Source organism: Babesia bigemina, assembly GCF_000981445.1.
Source record: "Babesia bigemina genome assembly Bbig001, chromosome : III".
Classification (NCBI taxonomy): domain Eukaryota; phylum Apicomplexa; class Aconoidasida; order Piroplasmida; family Babesiidae; genus Babesia; species Babesia bigemina.
The window spans coordinates 1,009,462-1,020,823 of NC_027218.1; the positions used below are offsets into that span (position 1 = coordinate 1,009,462).

At 51.5% G+C, this 11,362-nt stretch overlaps 4 protein-coding genes across 4 annotated transcripts; 3 read left to right on the plus strand and 1 right to left on the minus strand.

The window, feature by feature from the left end:
• Positions 1 to 221: 221 nt before the first annotated feature.
• BBBOND_0304040 (fatty acyl-CoA synthetase family protein, putative) lies at positions 222 to 2,379 on the minus strand (the record flags this gene model as incomplete). Its single annotated transcript, XM_012913232.1, has 5 exons — positions 222 to 407; positions 450 to 578; positions 618 to 2,166; positions 2,223 to 2,307; positions 2,343 to 2,379. 5 exons carry the CDS (start codon positions 2,377 to 2,379, stop codon positions 222 to 224), a joined length of 1,986 nt encoding a protein of 661 aa, XP_012768686.1.
• A 767-nt stretch (positions 2,380 to 3,146) lies between these two features.
• BBBOND_0304050 (PROTEIN ARGININE N-METHYLTRANSFERASE, putative) lies at positions 3,147 to 4,997 on the plus strand (the record flags this gene model as incomplete). The annotated part of the gene is made up of 7 exons (XM_012913233.1): positions 3,147 to 3,597; positions 3,635 to 3,825; positions 3,866 to 4,180; positions 4,216 to 4,446; positions 4,482 to 4,775; positions 4,811 to 4,841; positions 4,897 to 4,997. The coding sequence occupies 7 exons, from the start codon at positions 3,147 to 3,149 to the stop codon at positions 4,995 to 4,997; spliced, it is 1,614 nt and encodes a 537-aa protein (XP_012768687.1).
• Positions 4,998 to 5,210: 213 nt separating this feature from the next.
• Positions 5,211 to 6,181, plus strand: BBBOND_0304060 (nuclear movement family protein, putative; the record flags this gene model as incomplete). Its single annotated transcript, XM_012913234.1, has 2 exons — positions 5,211 to 5,638; positions 5,698 to 6,181. The coding sequence occupies 2 exons, from the start codon at positions 5,211 to 5,213 to the stop codon at positions 6,179 to 6,181; spliced, it is 912 nt and encodes a 303-aa protein (XP_012768688.1).
• Positions 6,182 to 7,680: 1,499 nt separating this feature from the next.
• Positions 7,681 to 10,624, plus strand: BBBOND_0304070 (hypothetical protein; the record flags this gene model as incomplete). The annotated part of the gene is made up of 3 exons (XM_012913235.1): positions 7,681 to 10,056; positions 10,077 to 10,134; positions 10,212 to 10,624. The coding sequence occupies 3 exons, from the start codon at positions 7,681 to 7,683 to the stop codon at positions 10,622 to 10,624; spliced, it is 2,847 nt and encodes a 948-aa protein (XP_012768689.1).
• Between the last annotated feature and the right edge of the window lie 738 nt (positions 10,625 to 11,362).

Below are 11,362 nucleotides of genomic sequence, written 5' to 3' on the forward strand. Positions count from 1 at the left end.
TTTCATTTTTCGGCCCACAAGAGACCATCAAATCTGCAACTTATGCGCACTATACGACAGCTGTGTAACTCAAAATAGTACTACACTCGTTCTGAAAAGTTTTAGTCACGAGTTGGGTGGAACGGCGCTAGTATTATGCTTCCCAACATCCTGGGTCCCAACTAGGGGACATGACACTAGATCTTATTGACAGGCCACACGTGGTGGGTACGCAGTTTGTGCTATACTCCAGCGGCGCACAGCTCGTCGATGATGGCGCTGTACTTCTTTTTCGCGTTGTGGCGGCGGAGCTTGTTGGTCGTGGTGAGCATGTCGTTGCCGATGGAGAAGGGCTCCGGCTCGACGTAAATGTGCTTGCACCGCTCGAATCCCTTGACGCCGGATTCGTCGTACGCCTTGTTCATTTGCTGCGAATGCATGTAAGGGGAGCGGTGTGGCTGTGAGCCTACCTTCATTATGGCCTCCTTGAACTCCGGCAGCTTGCAAATTTCCTGCAGCGATAGCTCGGAGTGGCCGTTGTCCTTGGCCCAGAATTGCACCTCGACTTCGTCTGGCACGACAATGGCGACGGGGTAAATCTGATGACATGATGTAAGCACGAACAAGGCGGCGCCTACCTCGGTCGACTTTCCGGTGACGAACGCCTGACTGAGCAGAGTGCAGCCGATGAGCACCGCCTCCAATTTTTCGGGCATGATGTACTCGCCCTGCACCAGCTTGAAAATGTGTTTCCTGCGGTCGATGATTTTGATCGCGCCGTTCGGCAGCAGCTCGGCAATGTCGCCAGTGAGCAGCCACCCGTCCTGGATGGCTTCAGCGGTAGCATCAGGGTTCCTGAAATAACCGCATGTCACGTGACTACCCCTCAACATGAGCTCGCCTCTTGGGTTAGGGTCCTTGACGGAGTATTCCAAGTCGGGCAGCGACTTGAGCCTGAACTCCAGCGAGGGGATGATTCCTCCAACGTGTGTCGTGTCCGTCTCTCCAGCCATATTGACGACAGCTCCTGCGGCGGTTTCGGTGAGGCCGTAGCCGGCGAGCAGCTGTGTTCCGAAGATCGCTCTCATCCTGTCGTACGTCAGGGGGGACAGCGGCGCTGACCCCGTCATCATCCACTCGACATTCCCGCCAAACAACGCGGGGAACTTCTTGAAAACGAATCTGTCCCAGAAGGCGTGCTTGCAGTTTCCTGTGGTCCTAATCCGCCTCAACTTGGCCTTGAGCGCCATGTTGAAGATGGCCTGGATGATCCAGTGCTTCCTCGAGACGTTTGAAAAGACCTTGTCGTGGATCCTAAAATACAGCCTCGGTACGCTGACGAACACTGTGGGCTTGAGCGTCTCCAGGTCCTCCAGGATGTTGCGCACGTCACCGCTGTAGAGTCCGATCTTGCCTCCCACGATGAGGCACGAGTTAATGTACAGGCGCTCGTACATGTGGGCAAGAGGAAGGTAGCTGAGGTAGCATTTGACGGCCTCGGGCGACACCTTGCCGGTCAAGCTTATCGTCTGGTTCACCACGGTGATGAGCGACGCAATCTGCCCCTGGGTCAGGATGACGCCCTTAGGGATACCCGAGGTGCCGGAGGTGTAGGAGATGGTGTTCACCTGCTCCGGCTTCGCAGGGCTGAATGGGATCAGGTTGGCATCCCCCCTGGCCAAAACTTCGTCGAAAAGAAGCACCTCCACATCGTTGCCCTCCGGGGCCACTTTTTCCGTGCCAATCACAATCACAGCCTTGATGGTGTGCGCATGCGCCTTCGGCATCGCCCGCATGAGTTTCTGCGCGCACCCGTAGTCGCACACGACCACGTTGATGTCCGAGTTCTGCAGGATGTGGAGGATCGACTCCTCGCCGATGGTGTCGTAAATGGGCACGATGGTGTACCCGAAGGCGTTTGCTGTCTGCTCGCATATTAGCCACTCGACGCTGTTTGGGGCGTATATTCCGATCATCATGGCTTCCACGGGTTCAGGGGCGTTCACCTCCACCTTTTCTATTCCGGCAATCGTCTGGAGTCCACTGCCGAAACGCTGAACCAGCGCCTCCACCTCGCGGTAGCTCTTGAAAGCGTACTCTCCGAGCGCGCCGTCATCCTTCCTGACTCTTGTGCCGAGGCATGGCGCATCCGGGTCTTGCTTCAGACCGTGCTGGAAGATGTCCCATCTGCATGTTTGTTGACGGACGGTATCGCAGCGCGCAAAGCGCAGACCGACACTCACCCTGTAGCAATATTTCCATCGAAGTAGTCTTTGTACGACAGGACTTTGTCGACGCTCAGCGGGCATCTGTACACTGCGGAGAAACCTGCGTCTTATGAGCGTGCGCCGGCGGCTACCCACCTTCCTCCTCGGTCCCTGGGACCGGCAACGAATACATGTGTTTCGCGTGGCTTACCATCACTTACTATCCTGTTTAAAGGGAGTATACACCGTCTCTACACGTGAGACGCGTTGCCTCAGTTGTGCAGTTGACGACGGTGTGTCGCACTGCTAAATTTCGCGGTCGCAGATTCCACACACCGGTGTATCTGCATCATACGGCGAGACACACAGCTTATCGCTTGAGTCTCGGCTCATAACATCGTAATTTAAAGTAAATCAAGCCCCATCTTCCGACGTCAACGCGCGGTTGTCGCTCCCACATGCGTACGCGCACCTCATATTTGAATCATACGTCGCCTAGCTGTATAGTATGATATTACGTGTGAGTGTGTACCGCGTCGCAGTGTCTATGGGCGGGTCTGCCGACGGGACGACGATACCTAGGCTCATTTGACGAATTAACCGTTAATGTGTACGTCTATGGCTCTAGCTGTGAGCAGTTGAGCCACAGTTATGCAACGATATTATGTTGTCGCAAATTTATATGCCCCTGGTGAGAGCATATTTCTCGATCTCACGCCTTGGCCGTGGCACACTTTGCATCGCCCATACACTTAGTATGGCCGTTACGGCTTCACTCAGCCTAGTCACGAATTTTTAGTAGTGCGAGGAAGGCTTTGTATGGCATGTTTGTAGCCGGGGAGGGGGCGATGCCGTCGTGTCTATCTCCACGTCATTCTCAGTTCAGTCCCACACGTCGCTCCCTCCAGTTGTTTCCACACGCATAAACTGTTCAATTCGAAATTTCGCGCATATGACACAATGAGCTCTTCAGATTCTAGTGACTCCTGCTCCTCCGGCTCTGAGCTCGAGGAAACATGGGAAGGCGAGGGCGTTGCTACGAGCCTTTTCGACGACTTCTCCTCGCCATTCGCCTCCCAGGTGTACCGCCACATGGAGTCGAAGTTCGGCTTCGACCATAGGATCCTGGGCAAGGGTACCCTCCACCGCGTGGCTCTCGTGACCTACCTGGAGCGCGAGAAGGCGAAGGGGGCCGACGTGCTTGACTGCTACCAACGCATACGCTCCGACCCATCTATAGTGCTGAACCGGATGGAGGAGTTCATCAAGCCGCCGTTTGAGAACGAGAAGTTGCTCTGGGACTTCATGGAATCCAGCGACGAAGAGGGTGATGAGGATCTGTTGTCCAAGCACCTTAGCCAGGAGAAGGGCACCAAGACCGCCCAGGCTATCAGGAAGCGGGCGTCAGAGGGTGAGAACAATTGTCTGTAACTTTCACTGTATATCAGATGAGAGTTACTTCAAGTGCTACAAGGGTCTCGGTATCCACCGAGAGATGGTGCAGGATGCGGTCCGAACTGGGGCATACGAGGCATTCATTCGCCTCAACAAGGCGCTATTCAAGGACAAGGTGGTTCTTGATGTAGGTTGCGGCTCGGGAATACTCTCACTCCTCGCCGCGAAGCATGGCGCCAAGCTGGTACGTGCCGATACGCATGTTTAGGTGTCACGTGTCATAGGTTGTCGGCATCGACAATTGCGAGAACCTCGTTAATATGTCGGAGGATCATGCGCGCATTAACAACCTGACCAACGTGCGCTTTTTGCATGGCAAGGTGGAGGATTCCGATCTGGCATACGTCGATGGGGTTCTGTTGTTTAAACGTGACGCCAACTCCGACACGCCACACGAGCCATTCAAGTGTGACATTTTGATATCAGAATGGATGGGATACGGGTTGCTCTACGAGAATATGTTGCCCTCGGTTTTGTTTGCCCGTGACAAGTACCTTACTGAGGACGGTATTATGGTGCCTAGCAAGGTCAAATTGGGGGTGGGTGGGTATGAGGACGTAATCAATACGCGCAGTTCTTTGCCATTGATATGCACGAAGAGCTTTCAGCGAAAATGAGGGAGTGGAATGAGCCCAAATACGGCATAGTGTTAAGCGGCCTGCGCTATGAGGCCGCCGAGCTGCTCAAGGTCCCGGCTGTGGAGGCGGCGGACCCGTCTTCTATAGTCAGCGACGCAAGCGGCATATGCGTCATGGATCTAAAGCGTGTGAAGCCGTCTGAACTGTCCACTGCTCACGATTTCGAGGTAGGTTTATGCTACCTCTAAGTGACAATGCGCAGGTGAAAGTGCACGACGGGAAAACGTGTTCCTCCCTCGTCCTCTACTTTGACTGCATTTTTGAGCCTCGCAATACGGCTGATGGGAGCTTCCCTGCTGTGCTAAACCTCAAGTCTAAGACTTTTGGTGGGCTGGAGTCATATCGGGAGTCCCTCCCCGGCGTAGACACGACGAGGACGTATAGCGTGTCGCCTGACTACGCTGGTTCCGAAGAGGAAGGTGGCGTGGTGGTTGTTATGTCTACTCGGCCTGACCAGACAACAACGCACTGGAAGCAGGTGTTGCTGCATCTTGTGGTAGGTTACCATGGCAGTTTGTCACTTAGACACAGGATCACAACGACGCCCCTGTGCGACTGAATGGTAAGTTAGTCACCCATATTCATACACATTGCCACAGACACAATACATGGTACAGTTTCATTGCTCAAGAACCCGACTAACAACCGTTGGCTCGACATCCTGCTCCGACTGCGCGACTCGGCAGCGCTGGGCGATTGCTACTACAAGCTCATGTAATCACGTGCAATATGCACCATATGGTCAAAGTATATCTATATCGCAACATTACGTGTTAATATTTGCGATGACCTCGTGTCTTTTGTTATATTACGTGTACTGTTGTGTAGCACCAGAAACCTTACACCAAAATATACGGCGGAATCGGTTGATTACGTGACCTTCCACTCGCACACATTGTATGCTATTAAATAACATATTGAGGGGATAACAATGGCGAGCTCCGACGCAGTGGCCGACAACGTCCTGTTGATGCTTACCGAGAAGTGCTCCGGTATCGATGGACTGCTGGACACATTCTTCTCCTTCCTGGGCCGACGCACCGACTTTTACACTCCACCTGGTGGTGAAGATCCCAATGGTCATTTAGAGTACTGCGTGAAGCTGGTTTCGCAACGTTGCCGCCAGGCTGGCGCTGCGGCCATAGAAGCCAAACGCAGGGAGGCAGACTCAAAGCGTCAAAAGGAAGCTGCTAAACACGTAGTTCAGGCCGATAATTCAGTTATAGATGTCACTTCTGGAGACCCAGAATCGGTTATAGAGATTCCCCGGAATCAGGAACCCCCAGAGGAGGTTGAAGAGCACTCCGAGGGAGAGACCGACGAAACTCCTCCGCCTGGCAACGGAGGAACCACTGAATGGTATGTCAACATTTCACGTGTGGCATTACGTACTATTATACGAATTTAACACCTCTCAGGTATGTCTGGACCCAGACACTGGCGGGTGTCGAAGTCTCTGCACCAGTTCCTGCCGGCACTAAGAGTCGCAACATCAAGGTCGACATTACTACGAATAGGCTTACAGCATATCTGAACGGATCTCTGCTATTTGGCGGGGATTTGCATGAGACTGTCAGAAGTGACGACTGTTTCTGGACACTGGTTGACGGGAAGACCCTGCAGATAACTCTGGAAAAGCGCAACCAGATACAATGGTGGCCGTGTGTTATCAAGGGCCACCCAGAGATTGACGTTAAGAAAATCGTACCCGAGAATTCCAAGCTAAGTGACTTGGACCCTGAGACTCGGCACACCGTGGAGAAGATGATGTTTGACCAGCGCCAAAAGGCCGCAGGCCTGCCAACGAGTGCACAGGCGTCGCAGTTCGAGGCCCTGGAGAGGTTCAAAAAGGCTCACCCTGAGCTAGACTTCTCAAAAGCAAAGATAAACTTTGCCAGTTGAATGCCATTTGCATGATTGGGTTGCCGATATTTCACTTAATCCGCAGTTGTCAGAATTATCGGTTATCTGTGGACTTATACCCTATCCAGTTACTTGTGATTTTCAGTGGCCGCATTTATAGTAATTTGTGGCATGTTGCAACGATCATGTTTGCAATTTTAATGGCTATACATGGTACAATATATGCTATAGATAGTGAGGCCCAGGTATAAAGGTATAATGAATGCAGACCTGCCTATACGGTCTCTCATTATGACGCATTAATGTTTGGTTTTGTCTGGTCATTTTTAATGTGCCTTAATTTTTGCACTACATCACCACGGCAAATTGTATCTTAAAATGACGTAGTAAACTGTGAGGTGACTGAGAATATTGCACATTTTGGGTTTGGTATGCTAGCCGGTGGCATCAAAATGGTGATCATACCCATCAGTACAGCTGCAGGTGCGATATATTGCTGATTTTGCAAACAAGCGACTCGCAGTGGATAGCAGCGATTGTTCTGAGATGCGGAGGCTTGAAGGTTACCAGTGGTGCGAGCGGACGTAGAGCGTATCAAGGCAGCCGACAAGGACGTATGATAGGCCACTATGGTTAAGCCAGTTCAATTTGACAGTCTGCATTCGATGCTATGTTTGGATGTAATTCGTGAACGTCTCTCCGGGTACCTTCCGATGCACGATTATCGAACATATAATAATATATGATTAGACAAGCATTGTGCATCCGTTGTATGCAACGCTGCGATAAGTGCGATAAGGCAAACTGTTGGAGTTTGTTTAAGAATGCGATGCAAAACGTTCATTTGCGGGTAAAACAATCGCGGACTTTGTGGAACGGCCGTATGCGAAAGACGCTCATGACGCAGATGACTATGAGCATGATTAGTATGACGGGAGTTATGACGACGACAGGGCGTATGACATTGCTTTTACAACATGGGCAGTCACAAGGGTCACCGTATCTAAAGCCACATTTCCCACAAATATCAGGATTACAGATGTTGTAGCCTGCTCTCGTCACAATACACGCTTTGCAACGGTTGCTTCCGGTACATCCTATACAACACCATGAACAACACCTACATGTGCGGTTACTACACTCTCCGCCCCTAGTACCACAATCACACGGTGTCCCTTCATCCATCTTACCCTTCCTCCGTTCACAACAACCTGCAAACTACGCAACAGGCAGCTCAACCTACGACACTCCCTTCCCATCTATACGCACTAACGTGAAACACGTACCCGGGCCGCAGACCGGTGAAACCGCCAGCCCGTCTCCCCTCACCGTTTCCGCAATCTTCGGTCACCGATAGCCATGCTTCTGCCGGGTAATCCACAGCCACGCGTTTTCCACTACAGAGATACCACACCTAATGGGATATATGTGGATTCGTTATATTACCCCATCAGTCTGGGAAAATGTCTTGAAGGTTGCACATGTAGCCTTGAATCAATGCATCATAGTGGTTATCAACCCACAAGGAGGTGGAGCAGATGGCAAGACAGGTAGTCGCCAAAGCAGCGCGGAGCCAACCGACGGACGTTGGAGAAATAGCATCGCTGCACGACGTCGACTCATACAACGCCCTGCAGGAGGATTTCGACCGGATCATGGCACAGAGGTTGAGGGAGCCAGGTGTTATTAGGACAGTAAAGAACAAAAGACACACCATGGACTCCCTCGACTTCTCGGCGATTAGGTCGCTGGATCTAGTGGTCCACAACTACGTGAAGCACAACCCAGTCACTGATATGGGGATGCTAGCCATCTTGTATCAGACGGCACAGGACTGCTACGACAAGTACAGCGCGAAACCATCGTCGTCCTCGGGAAAGAAGGAGGCAGCAGAGAGGAGGATCAAGGAGCTGGAGGAGATAGGAGCACTACTTCTGAAATACAAGCAGAAGGTCCCCCTGGAGAAGGAGGATAGGAAACGCGTTTATCGCCAAATGGACAAGTACAACATGATCGCGGACAAGCCGCAGGAACTGTCATACGTGATCAGCAGGACTCAAGAGGAACTCCAAAAGGAGCAGGACAAACTCAAGAACGCCAAGTTCAAGCAGGAGTTGTACAACCATAACCGCATGTTCGAGCTTTACACGGGACACTTCTACAGGACACTGGAGAAACAGCAGGACGCGGATGAGTCGGCGATAAACGAGGGGATGATGATAGAGTACTGGGCGCAAATGTGGGTGAAGCCAAACGCACCGCACAACGGTGAAGGATACCTGGTCGAAAGACCACCGGCAGAGAACATGGCAGGCTTTCCCACATACGAGGAATTCGTCACGATCGTCAAGAAATTGCGAGACTGGAAGTCGCCCGGTGCGGATGGGATCTACAACTACTACATTAAATGGCTCACGTCCCTTCACAGAGTCATTTATAGGCTAGTAGAGGAGGCATGCACGCAAGGCAAAGTGCAGGACGACTGGTTCTACTGTGGGATCACGTACCTACTACCGAAGAACAAGAAACCAAAGTCCGCCGCACAATACAGGCCTATCACGTGCATGTCCAACCTATACAAGCTAACTACCCGTTGTGCAACGGAGACGCTTAAGCGAGAAGTCGATGGCAGGGGACTACGGTCCGAGAACCAGATGGGCACGAGGAGCAACGTACAGGGTGCAAAGGAGCACGCGTTAGCTAACATCGCGCTCAACGAGAAGCACAAGGGGAAGTTACTTGCAACGTGGGTCGACGTCATGAAGGCGTACGACTCAATCCACCACGCGTACCTGGCAAGGGTTATCGACAGCCTTAACCTACCAGGGTGGTTATCAAACTTCATCAAGCAGACGACCAAGAGGTGGAATATAGAGATACGGTGGAACAAGAACACAATCATGCACAAGAAAGTAGAGAGGGGCATTCTCCAAGGCGACAGCCTGTCGCCCCTTCTCTTCGTGCTGTGCTTGGACCCGCTGAGCAGGCACCTGACTCGCATCTTCCCCAAGGTGGAGCTAAGCGTGCCTGGCGGCAGGATCTTCGCCACAAACCACTTTCTCTATATTGACGACCTCAAGTTCTTCGCCCACGAGGAAAGTACGATGAGAGGAATGGGCCGAGAAGTGGAGAAGTTCTTCAACGACATAGGACTCAGGATCAACCGCGACAAGTCGGCAACCAACACGGAGGCGTGCGTGAGCATCGCCAAGCAGATGGAAGGCCCGGAGACGTACAAGTACTTGGGAGTCACAGAGACTTCAAACTCACTTACAAGCGACGGAATGTTCGACATAATACTACAGGAGATATGCAGGAGAACGGAGCTACTGGCTGCGTCAAAGCTGTCGGGGAAAAACCTCTCGATGGCCATCAACCAGTACGCCCTCAGCGTCATCAACTACTACATCGGCGTGATCCCCATGGACATCACGCATTTCGACAAGATCGACCTGGCAGTACGGAGAATAATTAACGCGAAGCACGGACACAAGAAGTGGGCGAACACACAGAGGCTCTACCTCCCCCGGAAAGAGATGGGGAGAGGGCTCCACAGCATGGTATTCAGAGCGGAAGCCATGCTGCTACGACTGTGGTTGACGTTTTCAGCAGACGAGGTGACGTCAACCAGGAGGGCTGCGATCATGCAGCATTTTCGCGACACATACGCGCACATATCTCATATCAAGATGCACCTGGAAGGGAGATATGGAATGGAATTCGGAGTGGAGGACACGACGGACAAGAGCCTCAGGGACCTCAGGGTGGCCCAAAACAAATGGCTGTACAACAGAATGCACGTAAAATCAACTCATAAGGTTCTGTATGCCAAGCGTGAGGACCCCAAGCTGGACATCGAGGCGTCGTCATTGTACCTGACGTGTGGAATACTCACCCCGGAAGAAGCAGCGAAGGTAGCAGAAGTCCAGGACAGGAATCTGCAATGGATGACTTCGTCCAAGAAATGCTCAAGATGCAACAACGGCAGGAACGTAAACCACCTCGAGTCAACGGGCCTGAAAATTCTACTAAGAATATACGAAGAATCACATAGAGGCAACCGAAATAGTCCACTCATTACTCGGGAGGCAAATAGGACCACCCAAGGATAAGATAGACGCCCACAAGATCGAGAGTGAAGTGCATGGAAAATACGGATGGATCGCGTACGACAAGACGGTCAAGACTCAGAAGACTAAGGAATACAACAGGCCAGACATCATCCTGGCGGATCGGCGGAGGAACACCATAACCATCGTGGAGATAGGAATCACCAATCAAGACAACCTAGTGGATACGGAGAAGTTCAAGAAGCAGAAGTATGAAGACCTTATCGAGGACCTCAAGGCGCGACAGTTTAACCAGCAAACCAAGATCAGGGTTATCCCCTACGTTATGACGTGGGAGGGAATAGTGACAAAGGAGCACAGCAAGTACAGACGGGACCTGGGCATATCGGATCGCATGGAAGCTCACATATAACGGGTAGTGATCCAAGAAACACATAAAATAGTGATGAGGGACATGAAACCGAAAGAAGACTACGACTCCGTAGAAGACCCTCAAGCCCTAACTGGATGGATGTCCACATGGATGGCACCAGTGACTATCTGCAACAAACCGACGTGGATTCCGCAACTAGTACCAGCGTGAGGCGGTGGCCCCGCAAACACGAAAACCGGCCCAAGGCACGTAGCCACATAGCACACTATAAGATGAGATAACTTAATTTAAGGTTATCAACTATATGAGATAACGTTTTGATAGGGGCGCTCCGATGTTCCTGGACACTTTTCACGTTACTTCCCCACGTGGTAATTGTCTCGTGGCGTCCACCCCTCTTCTGCCAACCACCTACCTCTAGCATTTGAATTATATTATCCCTTATATAAATCCCATGTCTCGTGTATTCGTGGTGTTCACACAGGACCACGCAGTTTGGCATTTCCTCGCATCTCAACCGTTGAGACAGAAATCCATTGAGCTGTGTTGAGCCGAATATGGTTCAGTCACATGTAATTGACTCCACATCCCACAGATTCATCACCACAACAGCGCTCAAGATGATGCTATGAAGCAGTGGCTTGTTCGTTCCCATCCCTCCCATAATGCTAAGTCATTTGTCTGAATTAAGTTGGACCTTGAAAATTGAGGTTCGCAGTCGCAAATATGATTCACTCTAGCATTACAGGACATATTATGTAGCACTCTATGAACACA